Here is a 25,541-nt window from a genome sequence, read left to right on the forward strand (position 1 = left end):
CACTGGATGGCCCTGAACCCATCTGAAGGAGTGATGTCACGCTTTAATATTGATCTTGTTGTGATTAGCTCCACCTGTCCGACTCAGGCCGACGAACGCATCACATCAATCGCTGTTGGCTGCCTCTGATTGGACAGCCAGCCCGACTACGCATCACATGACCTGTTCTTCTATTATTCCGTGTTATTTTAGTCCATTTGCTCTCTTTAACTTTAACTGTTCTCGCCGCTGTTCTATTTAAATGGTTCTATTGGTGGAGAGGCAGAAACAAAACGCAGAGGAGACAAAGCGGCCGACCTTCAGCTCCAACACAAAAACACAAAGACACAAAACACAAAACACAAAGACACAAAAATACAAAGACACAAAGACACAAAACACAAAACACAAAGACACAAAAATACAAAGACACAAAGACACAAAACACAAAACACAAAAACACAAAAACACAAAACACAAAACACAAAGACACAAAACACAAAGACACAAAAATACAAAGACACAAAACACAAAACACAAAGACACAAAACACAAAACACAAAGACACAAAAATACAAAGACACAAAACACAAAACACAAAGACACAAAAACACAAAAACACAAAAACACAAAAACACAAAAACACAAAAACACGTTCACATGGTGAGCGTCAGGCTGGGATTCCCAGTCGTCCCAGTTCAGGGAATTCCCTTATCCCAGCAGAGGGCTGGGCGAGCGAGACAAGAGCGACACCAAGAGGAGAGAGAGAGAAAGAGCTTCTGATTTGACTTTTGAATACAGAGAGAAACAGGACAGTGAAGGCATCACAGTGAGGAACGCAGGACAGTGAAGGCATCACAGTGAAGAACGCAGGACAGTGAAGGCATCACAGTGAGGAACGCAGGACAGTGAAGGCATCACAGTGAGGAACGCAGGACAGTGAAGGCATCACAGTGAAGAACGCAGGACAGTGAAGGCATCACAGTGAGGAATGCAGGACAGTGAAGGCATCACAGTGAGGAACGCAGGACAGTGAAGGCATCACAGTGAGGAACGCAGGACAGTGAAGGCATCACTCGCTTTAACATCAGTGATTATGAATCAGAATAAACGGTCAGTGAAGGCATCACACTTCCATTTTAGTCTGCCAGGCAGCAGGTATGGACCCCGCCCTCCTGACATCACAGTCGATTAGCATCACTTCAGCTTTTTAATTGCTGCTAATTGAAGCCGACACGTCTTTAATTAATTAACAGGGGACGTTAATGAATTCAGCTTTGACCGGCAAACCTGTTTTAACCTGCCGACTCGTCCTTGTGTGTCTTCATCGTCCTCTTCCTCAGCTCTGCAGAAAGTCGTGGCTTTTATCGTGAAGGTAGGAATCGTTTACGCCCCACCACTGCAAAAAATAAATAAATGAAGCCCAGATTAAAAATGCAAGAGCAAGAATACTTTAGCTCAAATGTTGCTGAATGTTTTTGATGTTTGTGATTGGAGCAGACCTCAATGGGCAGGTTTGGTGTTCAGGACAGGAACCCAGAAGGACAGATGGAGGTGGTCTTCACCAAAAGGAGGGACATGGCAGGAGTTAACTCTTATTTCCAGAAGAGACTAGAACATCGGGTGACCTACAAGAGTGGAGGGAGGAGCACCAGCTGGACGACATCTTGCGGAGACGGAGCAGTTTAGAGGAGGTTGGTGACTAAGGTCGTGGGAGGAGAGCGTGTAGCCAGCCAGCATAAACTGGTGGTGAGGAAGATGAAGAGGACGAAGGCAGAGCAGAGGAAAAGAGGTGGTTTGAATTTAAACTCAACAGAATCTTTGATGTCAGAGTAAAAGCAGATCATGCATGTCCACACGCTGCGAGCAGGTACTGGTCCGGTACCGGTCCGGTACTGGTGTTGTAATTCACCCCAATGAACCAGCAGCTCACTTTTACTGGACTTTGTCTCCACCTGCTGGACAAACTGGAAGCCACACAGAGAAAAGAGGAGAGGTGGAGGAGGAAGAGGAGTGTCAAGTTATTTGTGATAGACTCCAGAGGTCAATATAAAATAAATTGTATTCAATAAGAGATCAAAGGTCTCAAAATGTTTGAACAATGTAGCTAAAGGAACAAGAATGAGGCGGAGCCAGTTTGTAGTTCTGCTGCGTAAAGACGCATCGCAGCAGAACTACAAACCGTGAATCATTGTTCACGCCCGAGTTAGACAGACTGTCAGATGTGGCTCAGGACTACATTTCCCAGACACCCTGTGCCGCCTCCTCTCCCACAGAGGGAGGAGAGTGGGACGAGGAGGAGGAGAGGGGGAGTTTGGGAAAGAATGCGTGGAATTCATTTCCTGTCCCGCAGCTGCGAGGAGACGCCGTCATGGCCGAGTCTGAAAACTTGGATGAGATGAAGGAGTGCTGACTCGTCTCCTCTTCTCCTGCTGGATTCTTCTTCTCCTGTCCTGGAGGACCGAGGAGGAGAAGGAGGAACAGAGGGGTCTGCCATGGCCGAGCCCCTGCTGAGGAGGACCTTCTCCAGGCTGAGAGGGAAAGACAGACCCCGGAGGAAACGGAGCGGTGAGCAGCTGCAGAGCTCAAACATCCTCTAACAGTCGGTGTCAGTGAACGCCTCGTCAGTTCAACCTCTGAGTAGCTTAACGTTGAGTCTACAAAAACACCAACGGTTTCCTGCTGTTTCAAGATCTGTCCTCGTCAGTGGAGCTTCCGGCTTCACATCTGGAACTCTTTCTCCAGTCTGACATTTCACATGACCCGAGCGTCATACAGATGTTTCCAGAGCTGCGACGCTTCGTGCGTGTAACACACGTTGCAGCGCCGTGCTTCGTTTATGTAACACACGTTGCAGCGCCGTGCTTCGTGCGTGTAACACACGTTGCAGCGCCGTGCTTCGTGCGTGTAACACACGTTGCAGCGCCGTACTTCGTTTATGTAACACACGTTGCAGCGCCGTGCTTCGTGCGTGTAACACACGATGCAGCGCCGTGCTTCGTACGTGTAACACACGTTTCAGCGCCGTGCTTCGTACGTGTAACACACGTTGCAGCGCCGTGCTTCGTACGTGTAACACACGATGCAGCGCCGTGCTTCGTACGTGTAACACACGTTTCAGCGCCGTGCTTCGTGCGTGTAACACACGTTGCAGCGCCGTGCTTCGTGCGTGTAACACACGTTGCAGCGCCGTACTTCGTTTATGTAACACACGTTGCAGCGCCGTGCTTCGTACGTGTAACACACGTTGCAGCGCCGTGCTTCGTGCGTGTAACACACGTTGCAGCGCCGTGCTTCGTACGTGTAACACACGTTTCAGCGCCGTGCTTCGTACGTGTAACACACGTTTCAGCGCCGTGCTTCGTACGTGTAACACACGTTTCAGCGCCGTGCTTCGTACGTGTAACACACGTTTCAGCGCCGTACTTCGTGCGTGTAACACACGATGCAGCGCCGTGCTTCGCGCGTGTAACACACGTTGCAGCGCCGTGCTTCGTGCGTGTAACACACGATGCAGCGCCGTGCTTCGTGCGTGTAACACACGATGCAGCGCCGTGCTTCGCGCGTGTAACACACGTTGCAGCGCCGTGCTTCGTACGTGTAACACACGTTTCAGCGCCGTGCTTCGTACGTGTAACACACGATGCAGCGCCGTACTTCGTTTATGTAACACACGTTGCAGCGCCGTGCTTCGTGCGTGTAACACACGTTGCAGCGCCGTGCTTCGTACGTGTAACACACGTTTCAGCGCCGTGCTTCGTGCGTGTAACACACGTTGCAGCGCCGTGCTTCGTACGTGTAACACACGTTGCAGCGCCGTGCTTTGTGCGTGTAACACACGTTTCAGCACCGTGCTTCGTGCGTGTAACACACGTTGCAGCGCCGTGCTTCGTTTATGTAACACACGTTGCAGCGCCGTGCTTCGTGCGTGTAACACACGTTGCAGCGCCGTGCTTCGTGCGTGTAACACACGTTGCAGCGCCGTGCTTCGTGCGTGTAACACACGTTGCAGCGCCGTGCTTCGTGCGTGTAACACACGTTGCAGCGCCGTGCTTCGTGCGTGTAACACACGTTGCAGCGCCGTGCTTCGTTTATGTAACACACGTTGCAGCGCCGTGCTTCGTGCGTGTAACACACGTTGCAGCGCCGTGCTTCGTGCGTGTAACACACGTTGCAGCGCCGTGCTTCGTGCGTGTAACACACGTTGCAGCGCCGTGCTTCGTGCGTGTAACACACGTTGCAGCGCCGTGCTTCACACACATGAAGGAGTCTGAGAAGGTACCAGAGTTAGATTAAAGGTTCCACTGGAGGAGTTGCACGTCCAGTGAGATGCGCCCAAAGAAGTTCCATCATGCTCAGAAGTCCTTGAAAGATTTCACTGATAGCCAAAACACAATAAACCTGGACCTGGTGGGATTATTGATCTGAACCATTTCTGAGTTTAAGTTTCAGTGATTACAGATCCACGGAGGTCCATGGTCTTCAGTGGCCCCAGAAGGTCTGGCAGCTCTTGATCGGCTATGGAGCGGGTCATGAAGGAGGTCTCGTGGGTCGTCCAGGAGAAGGTGGTGATTCTGCGAGTTAAACGGAGGCGGTCCACAGAGATGTTCAAGGGGAGTCCTTGAGTCAGTTCTGTCTGCGCTTGAAACAACAGTGCTGTTGCCATGGAAACCTGCAGGTTGACACACCTTTCACTTCTGAGCTCGATCGTGTTGTTGACCAATCAGAGCTGAGGATTGTTGAAGGCAACCTGGACCCGGCTGAGAGCTCCTGTTCCCACAGCGGCGTCGGCGAGCCCGGACCCAAACAGAGAGTCCATTCATGGCGCTCTTAGTCCGGATCCCGGGCATCGTGAGGACCAGCCACAGGAAGCAGGGGGGCGGAGCTGATGATATTAGAGAGAATCAATGTTGTCAGAGACCATGAAGGGGTCGTCAATAACCGTGACTCTATTTAGAGCTCATGCTTTATTTAACCCTTAAACTGAAGTTTGTGCTCAATAAGAAAAATATGCTCTTAAAATAAAAACAACATGAAATAATTAACATCACCACAGTGCGCCAGAATGACCGTTACCACGGAAACAAGAACAAAAACCCTTCTGAACTCCAGAGGTTCTGGTCTGGACACGACGTGATGGACCCCCTGAATGCATCCAAGTCGATCACGTCTGGAATGTTGAGTTTCCGGGCCAGGAAGCCAACCCAGACGTGGCCCGCGTTTCCGGAACCTCCTGATGTTCCTGAAGGCAGCATTTAGCAGCAGCTAAGAGTCCTTTGTTGTTGTTGTTGTTTGTAAGGTCACTGAAGCTGATTTGTTCCTCCAGGAGCTCATTTCCAATCCAGAAACATTTATAGTCAAGTATTCATCAATATGAATGAAGCAGACCTGATTCTGAAATATGATCTGAGGTCAGATCTGATCTCCGATGTGGTCGCTGGTCTCTGTCTGTCTGTTAGCGATGATCCACAAGAGATCCCGGATTCAACATGTGTTCCTCAATATCTCGGTTGATTATTGACCGATGTTTATGGAATTAGACACAGTCATGTGGGGGGGGGGGGGATCTCTGTCTCACCACCAAATGTCATCAGGATCGGATCCAGAATGGATTCAGGAATCAAGTACTTTTTATGTTGGTGTATAAAGATACAATCTAGAACCTTCTGGTGCTGATCCAGATCACCATGTGGACGGCGTAGATCCAGTTCGGAGGGGAACGAGCTGCTTGGGGGAGGTCTGTGCTCTCTGAGGGTTTTTTGTACTTTAAACTGCATTCCAACCATTAAGGATGTGTGTGTGTGTGTGTGTGTGTGTGTGTGTGTGTGTGTGTTTCCTGCAGATGTTTCGATAAAGCCTGACTCTGTCCAACAGACGTCTTCTTCATCATCATCATCATCACCACTGGTGAAGTCCACCCCCAGAGCAGCACATCCTGACCCCCCCTCAGTGCCACACACCCACATTACGGTTGCTAAGAAACAGTTGTGGGCGCGGCAGGGCTCTGCAGCGCCGGCGACGCTAAGATCCTACGAATGGCAGCCAGCATTAGGGATATCCCAGGATGCATCTGGGCAGGCCTGGAGCCAGAGGCCAGCCCAGGATAAGGTACCGGAAGTCATTGCTGTGGTTCCTCACTAAGACCCCCACCCTCTTGAGACCCCGGTATGCTTCAGCATGAAAGTGGAGCTGGGGGACCATCCCAGTCCTTGATGTCCATCCTGTCTTCCTTCTTCTTTCCTGTCCTTGCTTTTAGTTTAGTTCCGTCTTCCCATTTCTCATCCTGCTCCCTGAGGGTGGACTTCCTCTTCTTGTCGTGCTCCTGGGCATCCTACTCTTGGTTCTTCTTTGACCCTTCCATGTTACTTCTGTTGTGGTCTTTCCTGGCCCTGCTTCTTGCTTTGCTTTGGGTACTTACTCCTTGCCTTCTTGTCCAGCTCCACTCTTGACTTGCCCCTTCGTTGGACTTTTGTCCAGCTCCACTCTTGACTTGCCCCTTCGTTGGACTTTTGTCCAGCTCCACTCTTGACTTGCCCCTTCGTTGGACTTTTGTCCAGCTCCACTCTTGACTTGCCCCTTCGTTGGACTTTTGTCCAGCTCCACTCTTGACTTGCCCCTTCGTTGGACTTTTGTCCAGCTCCACTCTTGACTTGCCCCTTCGTTGGACTTTTGTCCAGCTCCACTCTTGACTTGCCCCTTCGTTGGACTTTTGTCCAGCTCCACTCTTGACTTGCCCCTTCATTGGACTTTTGTCCAGCTCCACTCTTGACTTGCCCCTTCGTTGGACTTTTGTCCAGCTCCACTCTTGACTTGCCCCTTCGTTGGACTTTTGTCCAGCTCCACTCTTGACTTGCCTGTTTGTTGGACTTTTGTCCAGCTCCACTCTTGACTTGCCTGTTCGTTGGACTTTTGTCCAGCTCCACTCTTGACTTGCCCCTTCGTTGGACTTTTGTCCAGCTCCACTCTTGACTTGCCCCTTCGTTGGACTTTTGTCCAGCTCCACTCTTGACTTGCCTGTTTGTTGGACTTTTGTCCAGCTCCACTCTTGACTTGCCTGTTCGTTGGACTTTTGTCCAGCTCCACTCTTGACTTGCCTGTTCGTTGGACTTTTGTCCAGCTCCACTCTTGACTTGCCTGTTCGTTGGACTTTTGTCCGGCTCCACTCTTGACTTGCCTGTTCGTTGGACTTTTGTCCAGCTCCACTCTTGACTTGCCCCTTCGTTGGACTTTTGTCCAGCTCCACTCTTGACTTGCCTGTTCGTTGGACTTTTGTCCAGCCTTGCCATCTGTCCCGTCCCATTAACAGCTTAGTATGGTTGGGTTGTCTGAAACATCCTGCTGCTACTTTAACGCCCACGTCCTGTTTTACAGACACAGACAGAGTTTTGCAGTCTGGCTTGGGATATGAACACCTCCTGTGTTCCTACCAGTTCTTTGACAGCCCAGCCAGCAGGAAACACACCTGATGCATCCCCCACCTGCGTCAGCTCCAGGTCCGGCCAGCGTGCCTACCTGCAAAGCCTGGATCGCAGCAGCCGGGCCTGGGTTCTGTCATCAGGAAAGACACCGGGTTCACACGAGTCACTTGGGCTGCAGGAGGAGAGCAGCAGCATCTGGTACAACCCAATCCCTGAGGAGGAGGATGCAGGAGGTCCACACAGGGAAGAGGAGGTATGGAGGAGGAGGGATGAAACAAAGGAGGGGGGCGCAACGAGCAGCCCTCTCCCAGGAGCAGAAATGGGAAACGTGAAGGCCGGGTCCTCAGAGAGTTTTAGCTGCGACTGTCTTCTGGAGAGCACGAATCCAAGCGTCAGCCACCATATTGATGACATCACAACAGAAAGCACAGGTGAGAAGACCTGACTCACCTGTATTCCCTCTAGCAACAACCTATTCAACTGCACCTTTTCATTTCTGTCCCTCAGACTATCCTGCCTCAGACTCAAGCCCCACCTCACAAAAGAAAGGCGTGTCTGGCAGCGTGATTGACAGGCTGAGGTCTCCTGGGACGGTGAGGAAGCTGTCCCTGAAGATGAAGAAACTTCCAGAGCTACGCCGCAAACTCAGCCTCCGTTCTTCCTCTCGTGCCCATCGCCAAGGAAACGACAACAAAGGGGCCGAGGACGACTCCACCAGCAAGAGCACGACATCATCGACAGCCTTGTCCAACCAGAATGTAATAAGCAGATATCACCTGGATAGCTCCGCCCCTCCAGCTCGACCACAGCGACGGTCGTCAATTAATAAAGGAGGTAAAATACGTGCGTCCAGTGGCAGAACTGCATTTCCTTGTTCCCAAACAGTTTGATCTCTCGGACCGTTACGCGGCGTTGAGGCTCAGGAGGCGGGAGAACGTTCCAGTTTTCACACCTTCAAGGTTCTCAAACTGTCCAGAAAACTAAATCCATCATTTTACCAAAGAGATGATTGCAAAATGTCTATGTCTGATGGTTTTACAAAAGAAACTCCATGCGAGTATTTGGGACGATGGATTCAACCCTTTGATTTATCATCTCAATGGGACTTCCTGGTTCAATAAAGGATCAATAGATTCTCCGTCTCCTTCTGCAGTAGCACCCAACTCTGATCGTGTTTACATTTAGGTTACCTCAGCGACGGGGACTCACCTGAGCTGCTGCCTCGTCAACAGGCCTCTCCCCCCATGACCCCCCAGGACACAGCGTGTGATGTCACTTCCTTCCAGCTGTACGTGGGTTCCAACCCCCAGCGATGCAGCCAACGTGTGACGGGCCTGCTGACCGTCCATTTGCTGGGTCTGCAGGAGATGAAGACCAGCAGGTAAGAGCACCTGACAGGAGAACCCTGCACCACCCGCTACTGACAGGAGAACCCTGCACCACCCACGACTGACAGGAGAACCCTGCACCACCCACGACTGACAAGAGAACCCTGCACCACCCGCTACTGACAGGAGAACCCTGCACCACCCGCTACTGACAGGAGAACCCTGCACCACCCGCTACTGACAGGAGAACCCTGCACCACCCGCTACTGACAGGAGAACCCTGCATCACTCGCTACTGACAGGAGAACCCTGCATCACCCGCTACTGACAGGAGAACCCTGCATCACTCGCTACTGACAGGAGAACCCTGCATCACTCGCTACTGACAGGAGAACCCTGCACCACCCGCTACTGACAGGAGAACCCTGCACCACCCGCTACTGACAGGAGAACCCTGCACCACCCGCTACTGACAGGAGAACCCTGCACCACCCAGGACTGACAGGAGAACCCTGCACCACCCGCTACTGACAGGAGAACCCTGCACCACCCACGACTGACAAGAGAACCCTGCACCACCCGCTACTGACAGGAGAACCCTGCACCACCCACGACTGACAGGAGAACCCTGCACCACCCACGACTGACAAGAGAACCCTGCACCACCCACGACTGACAAGAGAACCCTGCACCACCCGCTACTGACAGGAGAACCCTGCACCACCCACGACTGACAGGAGAACCCTGCACCACCCACGACTGACAAGAGAACCCTGCACCACCCGCTACTGACAGGAGAACCCTGCACCACCCGCTACTGACAGGAGAACCCTGCACCACCCGCTACTGGCAGGAGAACCCTGCACCACTCGCTACTGGCAGGAGAACCCTGCACCACCCGCTACTGACAGGAGAACCCTGCACCACCCACGACTGACAGGAGAACCCTGCACCACCCGCTACTGACAGGAGAACCCTGCACCACCCGCTACTGACAGGAGAACCCTGCACCACCCGCTACTGACAGGAGAACCCTGCACCACCCGCTACTGACAGAAGAACCCTGCACCACCCGCTACTGACAAGAGAACCCTGCACCACCCGCTACTGACAGGAGAACCCTGCACCACCCACGACTGACAGGAGAACCCTGCACCACCCACGACTGACAGGAGAACCCTGCACCACCCGCTACTGACAGGAGAACCCTGCACCACTCGCTACTGACAGGAGAACCCTGCACCACCCGCTACTGACAGGAGAACCCTGCACCACTCGCTACTGACAGGAGAACCCTGCACCACCCGCTACTGACAGGAGAACCCTGCACCACCCGCTACTGACAAGAGAACCCTGCACCACCCGCTACTGACAGGAGAACCCTGCACCACCCACGACTGACAGGAGAACCCTGCACCACCCACGACTGACAGGAGAACCCTGCACCACCCGCTACTGACAGGAGAACCCTGCACCACCCAGGACTGACAGGAGAACCCTGCACCACCCGCTACTGACAGGAGAACCCTGCACCACCCACGACTGACAAGAGAACCCTGCACCACCCGCTACTGACAGGAGAACCCTGCACCACCCACGACTGACAGGAGAACCCTGCACCACCCACGACTGACAGGAGAACCCTGCACCACCCGCTACTGACAGGAGAACCCTGCACCACCCGCTACTGACAGGAGAAGCACAGTAGTAGTAGCAGCTCGTGTTCAGTGTAGTAGTAGTAGCTTGTGTTCAATGCCAGTGTAGTAGTAGTAGTAGTAGCAGCTCGTGTTCAGTGTAGTAGTAGTAGCTTGTGTTCAATGCCAGTGTAGTAGTAGTAGTAGTAGCAGCTCGTGTTCAGTGTAGTAGTAGTAGCTTGTGTTCAATGCCAGTGTAGTAGTAGTAGTATTAGCTCGTCTCATGTGACTGAACATGAAGCTCATCTCTTCTTCAGATTTGGTGTCTCTTTAATGTCTGGATCAAAGAAGCCCACTTTTTTGCAACCTTAATGACAAACTGTATGGCCCCGCCCATTATCCCTGTTACTTCCAGGAGGTACTTCCTGTTTAGGTTGTTGTCAGGCCCTGTACATCAAATGCTCATTAGTGTATGCGTGTCTCTCAGGTCAGAGGGCAGTAAGGAGGTCTTCCTGGCCATACAGATTGACGGGGTGACAAGAGCAAGGACCGCCCTCCTTACCCTGCGAAGTCCAGCCCTCTCATTAAACCACACCTTCCACCTGGAACTGGAGAGAGCGCGCCAGCTACGTGTGGTGGTGTTAGCACCAGGTACGACTAGCATAGATACTGCTAATACTAGTACCAACATTTATACGACCACTACTTCTGCTAACACTACCACTATTACTATTAGTACTACTATTACCCTTTATACTGCTAGTACTTCTGCTAACACTACCACTATTACTATTAGTACTACTAATACTAATGTTAATACTACTATTACCATTTATACTGCTAGTACTACTGCTAATACTACCATGACTACTATTAGTAGTACTAATGTTAGTACTACTAACACTATCACTACTACTACTACTTTTACTTTTAACCCTTCTACTAACCCTCTTGTCAAACATCCTCGGTTAGCGTCGCTGGTTAGCGTCGCTGGTTAGCGTCGCTGGTTAGCGTCGCTGGACTGATACAATGAATGGAACCCATCACCAACCTGTGTTTTGTTTCAGTCTCTGTAGCCAATCCACCAGCAGCTCAGGCTCAGCCAATCAGAAACAGGGTGTGCTGTCTGGGCGGAGTCTCCATCCCTCCACTCTTTAAAGGTTTGTTACACAAGGGAATATGTTCTGCTGCTTATGAGAGGAGAAGGAGAAGAAATGATTTAGTGCAGTACAGAGGAGCGTGTTGGGTGATGATTGATTGATTGACTTTCATTCGCTTTGATCAGCGTCTCATTGATCGTGTCTTTCAGGGAGTCGCAGTCAGCAGCTCTGCGTGAAGCTGGAGCCCAGAGGTCTTCTTTACATCAAACTATCTCTACAGGAAAAATGGGAGCCTCAGGTAAAGAGTACAATAACTAATACTGCATTTCACCACAGGTAAGAACTTTAGAGAGGCAGTAGAGCTACATTGCGATTAATGGATCAATCAATTTCTGCTGCATCCAGAGAGCGATCCTAACAACGCTGCTGACCACACTTCTTTAACACCAACGCTGAGTAAGAGATGGATACAATTATATCTACTTAAACTACACCTGATACGTAAACTACACCTGATACGTAAACCACACCAGATACGTAAACTACACCCGGTACGTAAACTACACCAGATACGTAAACTACACCAGATACGTAAACTACACCTGATACTTAAACTACACCTGATACGTAAACTACACCTGATACGTAAACCACACCAGATACGTAAACTACACCCGGTACGTAAACTACACCAGATACGTAAACTACACCTGATACGTAAACTACACCTGATACGTAAACTACACCAGATACGTAAACTACACCTGATACGTAAACTACACCTGATACGTAAACCACACCTGATACGTAAACCACACCCGATACGTAAACTACACCAGATACGTAAACTACACCTGATACGTAAACTACACCTGATACGTAAACCACACCCGATACGTAAACCACACCCGATACGTAAACTACACCCGATACGTAAACTACACCAGATACGTAAACTACACCAGATACTTAAACTACACCTGATACTTAAACTACACCTGATACTTAAACTACACCTGATACGTAAACCACACCCGATACGTAAACTACACCAGATACGTAAACCACACCTGATACGTAAACTACACCAGATACGTAAACTACACCAGATACGTAAACTACACCTGATACTTAAACTACACCTGATACTTAAACTACACCTGATACGTAAACTACACCCGATACGTAAACTACACCAGATACGTAAACTACACCAGATACGTAAACTACACCTGATACTTAAACTACACCTGATACTTAAACTACACCTGATACTTAAACTACACCTGATACTTAAACCACACCAGATACGTAAACTACACCAGATACGTAAACTACACCTGATACGTACTTGTCCCATGTTAAAGTACTGTGAGTATATTACCCTGCATCATGACACGGAAGACATCGGAGTAGAAAGAGACGCCGTCCTCGTGGATGAGACTGCAGAACCCGTCCCACACTGGATTCGCTCGCTCGCTTTCCGGCAGGCAGACCAATCAGCAACAGGCGTGTGGGGAGCCGCGCAGGTTGGAAGGCGACGGCTACCTGTAGTTTGTCTTTGCTCCTGCAGCCCAGCTGCGACGCTTCGCTGCCTGCTAATGTGTTTGGAGTTGAGCTGCACCATCTAGTGGACAAAGAAGGCTCTGCAGCCCCGATCCCTCTCCTCATCCAGAAATGTGTGGCAGAGATCGAACGCAGAGGACTGAAGGTCTGTTGCTGGTGCCCCTGCCCCTGCCCCTGCCCCTGCCCCTGCCCCTGCCCCTGCCCCTGCCCCTGCCCCTGCCCCTGCCCCTCCCTTCCAGGACAGAGACCTGAGCCGTCCCGGGATCTTCTCTTCCAGGTGGTGGGACTTTACAGGCTCTGCGGTTCTGCTGCAGTCAAGAAGGAGCTCAGGGACTGGTTTGAGAGGAGCAGTTCAGCCGTCGGCCTCGGCGAAGACCTCTACCCGGATATCAACGTCATTACAGGTCAGTCAAAGAGACGGACACAGGACTCTGGAGTCTCTCACCCGATGAACTGCTGCCTCTGCGTTCCGGGTTTTCCCAGGCATCCTGAAGGACTACCTGCGGGAGCTGCCGTCTCAGCTCATCACCAGGACTCTGTACCGGGTCGTCAGGGAGGCCATGGTCCTCCAGCCGCCGCTCGCCAAGCCCGACCCTCAGCTGGCCAAAGCCACCGTGGAGCTACTGTCCTGCCTGCCGCCTCCAGAGAGGGTAAGAGGGGAGAACGGCAGCAGGAACTGCCCCCGACCAGGGAACAATGCCCTGGACCAGGTTGTTCTCCGGTCACAATGTCTCATTGTCCCGTTTCAAACCAGAGACATTCCTGAACAACATCCAAATCACACAATTTAATCTGCAATCTCTCCGTCTCTGTCTCTGTCTCCATCTGTGTTTGTCTCCATCTCTGTGTCCGTCTCTCTCTCTCTCTGTCTCCGTCTCTGTCTCTGTCTCCATCTGTGTTTGTCTCCATCTCTGTGTCCGTCTCTCTCTCTCTCTGTCTCCGTCTGTCTCCATCTCTGTCTCTGTACCGGTCTCTCTGTCTCTGTCTCTGTCTCCGTCTGTCTCCATCTCTGTGTCCGTCTCTCTCTCTCTCTCTGTCTCCGTCTCTGTACCGGTCTCTCTGTGTCCGTCTCTTGCGCTCTCTCTCTCCCCATCTCTGTCTCTGTACCGGTCTCTCTGTCTCCGTCTCCGTCTGTCTCCATCTCTCTCTCCCTGTCTCCGTCTCTCTCTCTCCCCGTCTCCATCTCTGTGTCTGTCTCCAGGCCACCCTCTCTCTCTTGCTGGACCACCTCAGCTTGGTGTCTTCCTTCAGCTCATCCAATAGGATGACACACCAGAACCTCGCCGTCTGCTTTGGTCCCGTCCTCCTCACCCCAAGCCAGGAGTCCTGGAGGGTCGGAGGAGGGAAGGGACACGGTGAGGAAGTAGCGAGCGCGGTTGACTTCAAACGTCATATCGAGGCATTACACTACCTGCTGCAGCTGTGGCCAGGTAAGACAAAAGCCTCACTTACTGTTGCCATGGCAACAATCTTGCCGTTTTAGCAATAATGTTGTTGTTCTCCTTCAGTTCCAACTCATGGAATCCTAGCAGCCGAGCGTCCCCAGCAGCCCCCGGAGGAGGAGACGGTGGTCTCACGGCGAGGACGAGGCAGCCTGGCCCGCCTGGAGAGCCCCCCGCCCATCAATCGCTACGCCGGAGACTGGAGCATCTGTGGACGAGACCTTCTGTCCGGGCAGGAGGCCGATTACGACGAGGTGGCCGGAAGCGAGAGCGATGGAGGTAAAGAGACGAGCAGGACGTCTTATCAAATGTCTTCCCGTTACTGCAGAAGACACACGGCGACCATAAGGACAGGAAGACCGCATCAAGGACACGCCGTGGTCACTTTTGTCTTTCCACATCCGGTAGAGATACACCTTTGCGTTACCCTTCAAGGACGTCCCGTCAGGGGGACAGTAATGTCTCACCCTAAATCACTTCTGGATGCTGAAGGATCCTGGATCAGATAAAAACGATGAAAGGATTTTCACGTTTAACCCAAAATGAGCCCCCCTCGTCAGAGACCCCCCCTCTGGCCTTTCGCTGGACGCTCTCTAGAAGGGTCTTGGACAGGTTAAACCTGGATTGCCGCTTGTTGTCCTACTGTGTCTCACTCCCTCATGATGGTGCTGTTTCAGGCAGTGCTGAAGAAGAAGAGGAGAAGAAGAGGTGGTCTCCTGGGGGAGGACGTCTGTACGTGGACGACTTCCTTGATTTTGATGCTCCATTCAACTGCCGACTCAGTCTGAAGGACTTCGATGCTCTGATCCACGACCTGGACCGAGAGCTGGCGAAGCAGCTCAACATCTGTCTGTAGAGGAGGACGGACACCCGGACGGACACCAGGACGGACACCAGGACGGACACCAGGACGGACTGAAGACACCAGAGTAGAGACCAAAACCAAGCGCTGCTTTTGAAGTGGTGAGTTGAATGAGACAAATGTCGTCCTCATAGCTGAAACCAAAGACAGAAGACGCTTCAGGGTCAACCCCAAGAGGAGACGCAGCGTTCACTTCCTGTTGGATCAGATGGATCCTGTTTCTGAAGAGACCTGCTGCGTCGTCCAATCAGAGGTCCCCGATGAAGACCACAGCTTGTGTTTACTCTTGATGTTGCTGTGATGTCACCCACAGGATTCCTATTTATGCATGATGTCATAGGTCATGAGCTAGCGAGTTTCTGATTGTACTTCCTGGTTCTGTGAGTGGGCGGGGCAGCATAATGGCTGATGTCCAGCTGATCCAGTGTTTTCGCGGTACACCTGTCCTTAGAAGGAATACGATGCCATATTCAGTGTTAATGACGTTTCTGACAGCAATACTTTGTTTTGCACAACTTCAATAAGCACTTATGTTTTGTATCCATGACGACGTTTCTATGCAGATGATGTAACCAAAGATTTGAAGCACAGGTCCTCTCAGTCTTATTACCGTGACCAAATATTAAACACACTATTATCATGAATAAAGACATGAAGGCGCTTTTAACCTGCAGGAACTACCTGAGCTCGCTGCACAGGTGAGTGGATGATGAGTCCAGCGTGTGATCTCTGTGCCCTCACCACCGTCTCACAGGGTGACTGCTTCCACCACAATCTCAACCCATTTATTCTGGATCAATAATTGTTCCCCTTTACTCATGTTCCATTAAATGGTAGCATCTCCTCAGCACCGCACAGAAATAATTAATCAATTCTATCATTTCCGGTGTATTGATTATTATAACGTGACAGGCGTTTTATTTTGAAAAGCGACCGGTGCGGAATATCTCACCTGACCGTTCACCTGTGATGGCGGCCTCGCCGGGTTACCTTTAACGGTCATGATCGAAGAAACGAGATCAAAGTTCATGTTTAGCGCTTCCAGCCGCCTGTAAACAGGAAGCAGCGTAAACTCGCTTCCGGCACGCTGCGCTCATTCCCTGAAGGCTCCGCCTTCTCTTCCAGCTCACCTTCCGGTGGAGGCTTAGCTCCGCCCAGCTGCTGCGCCATTGCCAGGAAGCGGTCTTCGGGTTTTTTCGGGTACATTGCTGATTGGCTGACAGAATGAGCAGCTGGCGGGCAGAGCGTTGATTGGTTGCTCCCCTTCTTTGCCTCCCTCCCTCGGGGGCGTGTCTCCGTGTCCGTCTGCCCGCGTCTCCTCCTAAAATGGCTGAAACATAAAAGTGTAACAGAAAGCAAAGTGAAGGAGGGCGAGGAGGAGTCTGGGGAGGAGCCTGGGGAGGAGCCTGGGGAGGAGTCTGGGGAGGAGTCTGGGGAGGAGTCCGCTCCCCTCCGCCGGGACGGAGACGCTTCGATGACCTGCGGCAGGTGACGGTTCGTGAAAGTGCGTCACAGCAGCTGGAGCTGATCCTGGGTCAGCCCAGACGGAACTAAATGTGTGGAGTGCAGGTTTAGAGTTCTCCCGTGGCCCCGCCCACCTGAGTGATGACCTATGACGTCTCCTCGTAGCGTTCAGGAGAACTTCTGAACTGAACCTCCACAGGTGAGTTCACGTGACGCACCTGATCGGAGCCTGGATGAGGGGGGCGTGTCCCCGTGTGACCCGTGTCTGCTGATTGGAGGGCAGATGGACCTGAGCAGGACCGGATCTGACCTGAGGCCAGAGGGGGAAGTGAAGTTGACCCTGCCGTCTTCTTTAGCTCCTCCTCCTGAGACTCAGCATGCCCGTGGGCGTGGCCGTGAGGATCTGCCTGTCCCGCTCTCCTCCTCTGCACCGCTTCCTCAGTAACTGTGACCGGGCTAATGTTGCCATGGCGACCTCGGCCTCGCCGGGCGCGGAGCCCGATGGCGAGAGGAAGCAGAAGAAGCGTGTGGTGTTTGCAGACTCTCGGGGCTTCGCGCTCGCCGCCGTTCACGTCTTTGACGAGGACGAGGACGAGGACGAGGACGAGGACAGCCTGCTGTCCGACCTGCAGTTCTGTCTTTCTGAGATGGGGGGCGCCACAGCCGGCCTGCACGCCGAGGACATCACAGGTGAGCTGGGCGGAGACACATCAAGCTAACAACATGTTTTAATCTGGCCCGTCTGTCTGCCGTCTAGAATCTGCCGGCTCCGGCTCCGGCTCCGGTTCCGGCTCCGGCTCCGGGTCCGGCTCCGGTTTGGTTCTGGACTTCGTACCAGCAGCTGCAGACTATCTGGACCTGAGGAAGCGTCTCAAGGTTCAGCAGGTTTGTCTGGAGACCTGCTTTGTCCAGGACCGTCTGCTGTCCGGCACCGTTCAGGTCCGGAACCTCTCGTTTGAGAAGTCCGTCTCGGTCCGGATCAGCTTCGACTCCTGGCGCTCCTTCACGGACGTTTGCTGTCGGTACCTGAACGACGTCTACGGCGGCCCGGACACCAACACCTTCTCCTTCTCCGTCTCCGTGCCGGACGTCCTCCCGCCCAGCAGCAAAGTAGAGTTCTGTATTCAGTACCAGAGTCAGGACCGGACCTTCTGGGACAACAACCACGGGCTCAACTACGGCCTGGTGGCGGCCGGCGGCGGCGGCCCGGTTGGGCCGGCGGTCCAGCAGGTGAGGGAGATGGACTTTGATCCCTACGGGAGTCCCAGGACGTCAGCGGGGATCTTCCCAGAGTGGCAGAGCTGGGGCGGTGGCGAGACCAGCGCCCCCTACTGGTGATCCAGGTTCCTGGGTGGGGCCCAGATGTTTGGGCGGCGCCCTGCTCTCACTGGAGCGCTGAAGTCACGCATTAAATATGCAATCCTGTCGGGGGGGGGGGGGTCTCAGGTTCTGATTCTGTTCTACAGGTGTTCTGCAGAGAGGTCAGTGGTGGGTGGAGCTAACAGTTCAATGGGGTCAGTGGTGGTGATGGGTAGCCCCCCCCCCCCAGACCCTAAGATAAGCTAATATCGTGTACGTGGATACAGCGTGAGTGACCGAGGTCAAAGGTCAACGCTGTTCTTAGCATTTCACTGCGCATTCCTGTAGTTTTTATGCCACGATGCTGTTGTCATGGTGACCAGTCTGCTGTAAACGTAGCTAAAGGCAAACCTGCACTTCCCGTTAGCTCCTCGAGCCACACCACTTTATTAGCATTAGCTAAGCTAACAAACACTACCTGTGTGCAATGAGAGAGGAAGCTTCAGGTGCTGCATTCAGGTCACATCAGATTGTGCAGCACTGTGTGCGTGCTAGCTAGCTAGCAGCTAACTGGCTGCTAGTATTGGCTGCATTTTACAGTGTAACGCAAGGATGATGATCTGAAGCAGGAAGTGAGTGATTTCATTTTTCCTGTTGTTTTTTCAGAATAAAAGTCAAATGTTTATAGTTCTGGTTTTGTGTTTCTGTCCTTCTAAAAACTCATTGATCAGTTCATCTTGAGACGTTCAAAATTAAATCTGATGTTAGTCTGTTTATTGCTTTTGTCTCCTCTGACGTCATTAAGTTACTGTTTAGTAAACACAAGACTCTTTGTTCTTTGATGTTCACGTTTACATTCGATTCAAACAAGAAGCTACTCAAGTACCGTGAATGAGTAGTACTCTGAGTACTCGAGCGCAGTACTCCGTCCGTGGTTGGTCACGTGTTCATCTGAGAAAATTAAAACCAGACTTCAAAACAAAGAGAGCAAGAAAAGAAAGAGGAAGGAGGAGTGGAAGTCTGCTGAGCTTCACAACGACGCATGGAACGGATCAAAGAGATCGATCAGGGATCGATTAGTGAGCGTTGCTACTACGAGCTGTGACGTCACAAACGCCCGCCTGGCCGACCGGCTGACGGTGAGGACTCGTTTCACGCTACATTCTCACTGGACTGATCGATCAATCAATAACTGACGTATCGAGCAAAATAGAGTTTACAACGGAGATGAAAATGACAAAGTGTGAAGGAAAGTAATGACGTCATTAATCGTGCAGCTTAAACTTTATGGACAGATCATTTGCAACGTGTTCCCCGTTTCCGTTTCCTGCACGAGCCGTTCCTGTCTCTGCCAGCAGGGGGCAGCACCTCGTCCTAAATGCATCTACATAGACGCCCGCCTCGACCTTAAATACATAAACTCAACATGAGACTGGTGCGTTCAAGTCCACAGTAAATTACAAGGTTCTGGTTCATGGTCCAGAGGAGAACACGTGACAGGCGATCAATAATTTAACATGAACAGTAAAGTATGACAGAAATAAGCTTCACATTCCAAGGTGTCCACTGGGGGGAGCCACAGTTCCAGGGTTCTACCTGTTGACAGGTGACGGCTGGAAACAGGAGCTCGATATTATTTATGTGTTAAATCCGCCATCGATCGCATTTAAACACAAATGAACAGCTGGACGGTAAATCATTCTGTCAGGGTTATTGGTAAACGTTGCTGTTGATCAGCTATCATAACTAATAATGAATCAATTAATGCAGCAGATATTACAGTGTTTTTTACTGACTGCGGTCTTTCATGATCCACCCCAGCTCCTCATCATCATCATCATCCTCATGCAGATCATTAGAGACCGCAGTCAAAAACACACATTAATATCTTCTGTATTGATCCAAACTGATCTGGGGTGATTGGTTTAGTCTGATCAGTTTTTCTTACAAATAGAGACTTCAGAAACGTAAAAACGTGGAAATTCTGCGTGAACTTGAAAGCATCACATCGACAGCCACCCGGACCATTGATCGGGTCCCTCCACCCCGATCAACTCATCAATCAAAGACACATTTCCCTCACTGGGAACTGTGGGACATCGAACCCTGGATCGGAATGGGCGTGGCCCTCTCTGACACCTGACACCTGTAGCAAGCCTGGCTCCCTGGGGACAGGTGTGAAGCTTCTGTTGGCTTGTCTTCATGGAGGACGGTTAATGATTGGGGTCACCTGGTCACTCATTGAGGGGGGAGGATTGCTGGACCCGGCCGGACCCAGCCGGACCCGGCCGGACCCAGCCGGACCCAGCCGGACCCAGCCGGACCCAGCCGGACCCGTGGACTCTGGAGGACGACTCTACTCCTTCGCTTTCACCTTTCTGTCCCTTTCAGAACGAAACCTAGCCAAACCTGTCTGTCCCCTCCCCCTCCCCCGACTCCACCTGCACACACCTCCACCTTCAGACTGCGGCACGAGAGCAGGACAGACGGACCGCTTATGGAACCCCGAGCGTCTCGGGACCAGGACCAGATCAGGGACGCCACCATGGGGAACAGGACAAGGGTCCGGCCGACGCCTCTGGATGGAGGGTGGGGCTGGACGATTGTTGGCTGCTGTTTCATAGTGACGATGTGCACGAGAGCAGTGACCAGGTAACACACACACACACGCACACACACACACACACACCTACACGCACACACATGCACACACACACACACGCACACACACACACACACCTACACACGCACACACACACACACACCTACACACACACGCACACACACCTACACACGCACACACACACACACACACACCTACACACGCACACACACACACACACCTACACGCACACACATGCACACACACACACACGCACACACACACACACCTACACACACACGCACACACACCTACACACGCACACACACACACGCACACACACACACACCTACACACGCACGCGCACGCACGCACACGCACACACACACACACACACACGCACACACACACACACCTGCCCACACACACACACGCACACACACACACACCTACACGCACACACACACACACGCACACACACCTACACGCACACACACGCACACGCACACCTTACAGCATCATCAAGTGTCCAACACTTTACTCTGTGGTGAAACACTGTTGCTAGCGCTAGCATGTCTCACCTGAGGACACACCTGGTGAAACACTGTTGCTAGCGCTAGCATGTCTCACCTGAGGACACACCTGGTGAAACACTGTTGCTAGCGCTAGCATGTCTCACCTGAGGACACACCTGGTGAAACACTGTTGCTAGCGCTAGCATGTCTCACCTGAGGACACACCTGGTGAAACACTGTCCGCTCACACACATCCTCCCAGCGTTCACTGCCTGGAGACACGAGCCGGTGTTTAGCTAGTTAACCACTTACCTGACAGGAGTTACCTGTGTGTCTCAGACACCACACACACCTGAGCTGCTGTGTGACGCTGACTGATTATTGATCGTTGCTTGCTGCTCTCCTGTCCCGTTTGCAGGTGTGTCTCCATCTTCTTCGTGGAGTTTCAGGCCCACTTTGAGGCCGACTACGCCGCCACGGCGTGGGTCCACAGCCTGGTGGACAGCGCCACCATGCTCGGTGGTCAGTACTGCAGCTGCTCGTGGGTCACCTGTTGAGACGGTGCCGGTGACAGTGTGCGTGTGTGCGTGTGTGCGTGTGTGTCTGCAGCTCCACTCGCTAGCCTGATCGCTAACCGTTGGTCCTGCCGGGTGTCGGTGATGCTCGGCGGCGTCCTGTCCTCCTGCGGCCTCCTCCTCAGCTCCTTCAGCACCAGCCTGGAGCTCCTTTACTTCAGCCTGGGCATCATGACAGGTCAGCATCGGATTAATCAGGATTAAACCAGGATTAAACAGTATTAATCAGGACTAAACCAGGATTAAACCAGACTAAACAGTATTAATCAGGAATAAACAGGATTAAACCAGGATTAATCAGGAATAAACAGGATTAAACCAGGATTAAACAGGATTAAACCAAGATTAATCAGGAATAAACAGGATTAAACCAGGATTAAACCAGATTAAACAGTATTAATCAGGAGGACTAAACCAGGATTAAACCAGACTAAACAGTATTAATCAGGATTAAACAGGATTAAATCAATATTAAACAGGATTAAACCAGGATTAAACCAGATTAAACAGTATTAATCAGGATTAAATCAATATTAAACAGTATTAATCAGGACTAAACCAGGATTAGTCAGGATTAATCAGGAATAAACAGGATTAAACCAGGATTAATCAGGAATAAACAGGATTAAACCAGGATTAATCAGGAATAAACAGGATTAAACCAGGATTAAACGGGATTAAACCAGGATTAAACAGGATTAAACCAAGATTAATCCGGATTATATCAGGATTAATCAGGAATAAACAGGATTAAACCCAGATTAATCCGGATTAAATCAGGATTAAACCAGATTAAACAAGATTAAATCAATATTAAACAGGATTAAACCAGGATTAAACCAGATTAAACAGTATTAATCAGGATTAAATCAATATTAAACAGTATTAATCAGGACTAAACCAGGATTAATCAGGAATAAACAGAATTAAACCAGGATTAATCAGGAATAAACAGGATTAAACCAGGAATAAACAGGATTAAACAGGATTAAACCAAGATTAATCCGGATTAAACCAGATTAAACGGTATTAATCAGGAGGACTAAACCAGGATTAGTCAGGATTAATCAGGAATAAACAGGATTAAACAGGGTTAAACCAGGATTAAACCAGGATTAGATCAGGATTAATCAGGAATAAACAGGATTAAACAGGGTTAAATCAGGATTAAACCAGGATTAGATCAGGATTAAACAGGATTAAACAGGATTAAACAGGAAGGAAGAATTACTGATGTCAGGATGCCAGGGTTCCGGATCCAGATCCCGGACTTAGGACCCTGGAGCAGTTCTAACAGTAGCAGTGATGATGATTGGCCAGGTCAACAGCCAATCATGTTTATCAGTAAGCGTGTGGCCGCCTAGTGGCTGAAATCATCATTACAGACCAGTTTATGAAAAACAAAACTCAGGTAGCTCCTGATGTACAAAACAGAAAGGAAAGGACGCATGGCTGTAATACGAATGTCACCTGGCGAGGCGGAGGATTCCACGACCAACGTCAATAAACAACGTCAGAATATTTGAGTCCCCAGCACCTGTGGTGTTACAGACACAGGTGTAGAGGGGTCTGTAACTCCACAGGTGTAGAGGGGTCTGCAACTCCACAGGTGTAGAGGGGTCTAACTCCACAGGTGTAGAGGGGTCTGTAACACCACAGGTGTAGAGGGGTCTGCAACACCACAGGTGTAGAGGGGTCTGTAACTCCACAGGTGTAGAGGGGTCTGCAACACCACAGGTGTAGAGGGGTCTGTAACACCACAGGTGTAGAGGGGTCTGTAACTCCACAGGTGTAGAGGGGTCTAACTCCACAGGTGTAGAGGGGTCTGTAACTCCACAGGTGTAGAGGGGTCTAACTCCACAGGTGTAGAGGGGTCTGTAACACCACAGGTGTAGAGGGGTCTGTAACTCCACAGGTGTAGAGGGGTCTGTAACTCCACAGGTGTAGAGGGGTCTGTAACGCCACAGGTGTAGAGGGGTCTGTAACTCCACAGGTGTAGAGGGGTCTGTAACACCACAGGTGTAGAGGTCTTCACTCGGGTCTGACGGCTCTGGTTTCTGAACCCGTGTCCTCTCTGCAGGTGTGGGCTTCGCTCTCTGTTACACCCCCGCCGTCATCATGGTCGGCGGTTACTTCCGAAGGCGGAAGGCGCTGGCGTACGGCGTCGCCATGTCGGGCAGCGGCATCGGGACCTTCGTCCTGGCGCCGGTGGTGCAGCTGCTCATCGAGCTCTACTCCTGGAGGGGGGCGCTGCTCGTCCTTAGCGGCGTCGTTGCCAACCTGTGTGTTTGTGGGGCTCTGCTCCGACCAATCACAGCGCAGGCGGAGGAGGAGGAGGAACTCGGTGAGAGGGGGAGGAGCTCAAGCAGGACTGCTGATCTCCTCAGCTGCTTCATCCTCATCACCTCTGTCTCCTGATGCAGGTAAACTCTCTGCTCAGCTCGCAGAAGAAGAAGATGGCGTCGGGTCATCGGGCGGGCTGAGGAGGCGGTGCTTCAGCTCCTGCTTCCTGTCCAGGAAGGAGTACCGCTTCCTGCTGCTGCCAGACTTCCTGGGCCTGGCCGTGTCTTTCCTGTTCCTGGCCAGCGGCTGCAGCCTCCCCTTCATCTACCTGGTGCCCTACGCCCTGAGCGCCGGCGTCGCCCGCCGGCACGCAGCCTTCCTCATGTCCATCCTGGGAGTCGTCGACATCATCGGGAACATCACCTTTGGGTGGCTGACGGACGCCAGGTAAGGATGAGCGGGTGGATGGTGGAGGTGCTGCTACGAGTCCCGACGCCTTCCTGCGTCTCAGGTGTCTGAAGCCGTACCGTTTGGTGTGCTACATGGTCGCCGTGGCGATGGAGGGTCTCTGCTGCCTCTTCGTGCCGCTGCTCAGGTCCTTCCCGCTCCTCGTTCCCTTCTCCGTCATCTACGGCTACTTCGACGGCGCCTACGTGGCGCTGATCCCCGTGGTGACGTCAGACCTGGTGGGAGTTCAGTACCTGTCGTGGTCGTTGGGCGTGGTCTACTTCCTCCATGCCATCCCATATCTCATCAGCCCGCCGATGGGAGGTGAGGAAGCGATGCGTTTAAGGACTGTACGACGTCTGCTTCAAATTAAGCTTTATAAATCCACACGGCCGACTGAGAACGATCAGATTTAATTTACTTTATTAAATCTTTCATTATTTGAAAACCCTGTCCAGATCCTCCATCGTGGAAAATCCAGTTTATGCTGACTAAAAGGCCCGACTAATATGGGCGGAGCCAGCCAAGTATCTGAATTAATGATGTCATCACGGCGACACCATGAACGACCTCGAGTGAACTCGCTTCTTCTTCTCCTGCAGGTTGGCTGGTCGACGCCACAGGAAGTTACACGGCCACCTTCCTCTTCTGTGGTGTCATGTTGCTGATCAGCTCATTGATCCTCTTCGGCATCGTTGGGGTGCGCCATTACTGCGGACGGCGTGCTCAGGCCGGGTCTCCATAAGCGCTAGAGCCCGAGCTCCTCCCCTCACCCCGATCAGAGGAAGTGATGAAGTGGCGCAGCGTGTAGCGGTTTCCTCACAGGAAGCTGCTTCTGGGTCTGTGTGGGTTTTCTCACGCAGCTTCGGGTTAGTCGAGTCGTCTACGTGTGGTGCACTGGCGACGTGTCCAGGGTGTAGCCCACCTTTCGCCCGTCGTCGGCCAGGATAGACTCCAGAAACCGCCAGGAAGTTAAAACCAGACCAGACCAGATGGTTCAGGTCTACAAGGTGGTCGGATGGAGGAT

General features: G+C 51.8%; 3 protein-coding genes across 3 annotated transcripts in view; all 3 read left to right on the plus strand.

Annotated features, from left to right (window-relative positions):
• Window positions 1-6,043: 6,043 nt before the first annotated feature.
• Window positions 6,044-15,984, plus strand: LOC137915795 (rho GTPase-activating protein SYDE1). The gene is made up of 14 exons (XM_068758913.1): window positions 6,044-6,087; window positions 7,410-7,710; window positions 7,774-7,828; window positions 7,905-8,231; window positions 8,583-8,778; window positions 10,847-11,010; window positions 11,436-11,519; window positions 11,669-11,757; window positions 13,033-13,170; window positions 13,303-13,429; window positions 13,509-13,675; window positions 14,227-14,455; window positions 14,534-14,746; window positions 15,145-15,984. The coding sequence occupies exons 1-14, from the start codon at window positions 6,044-6,046 to the stop codon at window positions 15,321-15,323; spliced, it is 2,313 nt and encodes a 770-aa protein (XP_068615014.1). The 3' UTR covers window positions 15,324-15,984.
• A 793-nt stretch (window positions 15,985-16,777) lies between these two features.
• On the plus strand, window positions 16,778-18,779 carry LOC137915794 (protein phosphatase 1 regulatory subunit 3C-B-like). The gene is made up of 2 exons (XM_068758912.1): window positions 16,778-17,483; window positions 17,551-18,779. Exons 1-2 carry the CDS (start codon window positions 17,171-17,173, stop codon window positions 18,129-18,131), a joined length of 894 nt encoding a protein of 297 aa, XP_068615013.1. The 5' UTR covers window positions 16,778-17,170; the 3' UTR covers window positions 18,132-18,779.
• Window positions 18,780-20,589: 1,810 nt separating this feature from the next.
• LOC137915796 (monocarboxylate transporter 12-B-like) overlaps window positions 20,590-25,541 on the plus strand; it is a 5,019-nt gene continuing 67 nt past the window's right edge. The window contains exons 1-8 of the mRNA XM_068758914.1: window positions 20,590-20,681; window positions 21,628-21,731; window positions 21,819-21,962; window positions 23,865-24,128; window positions 24,208-24,514; window positions 24,579-24,838; window positions 25,117-25,214; window positions 25,435-25,541. The exon at window positions 25,435-25,541 is cut by the window's right edge and continues 67 nt beyond it. Coding sequence (XP_068615015.1) covers window positions 20,590-20,681; window positions 21,628-21,731; window positions 21,819-21,962; window positions 23,865-24,128; window positions 24,208-24,514; window positions 24,579-24,838; window positions 25,117-25,214; window positions 25,435-25,541 — 1,376 coding nt within the window. The remainder of the gene's footprint in view (window positions 20,682-21,627; window positions 21,732-21,818; window positions 21,963-23,864; window positions 24,129-24,207; window positions 24,515-24,578; window positions 24,839-25,116; window positions 25,215-25,434) is intronic.

The sequence above is a fragment of the Brachionichthys hirsutus genome, unplaced genomic scaffold, assembly GCF_040956055.1.
Source record: "Brachionichthys hirsutus isolate HB-005 unplaced genomic scaffold, CSIRO-AGI_Bhir_v1 contig_143, whole genome shotgun sequence".
NCBI classification, from domain to species: Eukaryota; Metazoa; Chordata; class Actinopteri; order Lophiiformes; family Brachionichthyidae; genus Brachionichthys; species Brachionichthys hirsutus.

Bases quoted from the DNA above. Each gene is read 5' to 3' on its own strand.
- LOC137915794 (XM_068758912.1), top strand. From the start codon at position 17,171: ATGCCCGTGGGCGTGGCCGTGAGGATCTGCCTGTCCCGCTCTCCTCCT. The intron at 17,484-17,550 runs GTGAGCTGGGCG...TCTGCCGTCTAG, and splicing joins GCACGCCGAGGACATCACAG to AATCTGCCGGCTCCGGCTCC.
- LOC137915795 (XM_068758913.1), top strand. From the start codon at position 6,044: ATGCATCTGGGCAGGCCTGGAGCCAGAGGCCAGCCCAGGATAAG. The intron at 13,171-13,302 runs GTCTGTTGCTGG...CTTCTCTTCCAG, and splicing joins TCGAACGCAGAGGACTGAAG to GTGGTGGGACTTTACAGGCT. The intron at 13,676-14,226 runs GTAAGAGGGGAG...GTCTGTCTCCAG, and splicing joins GCCTGCCGCCTCCAGAGAGG to GCCACCCTCTCTCTCTTGCT.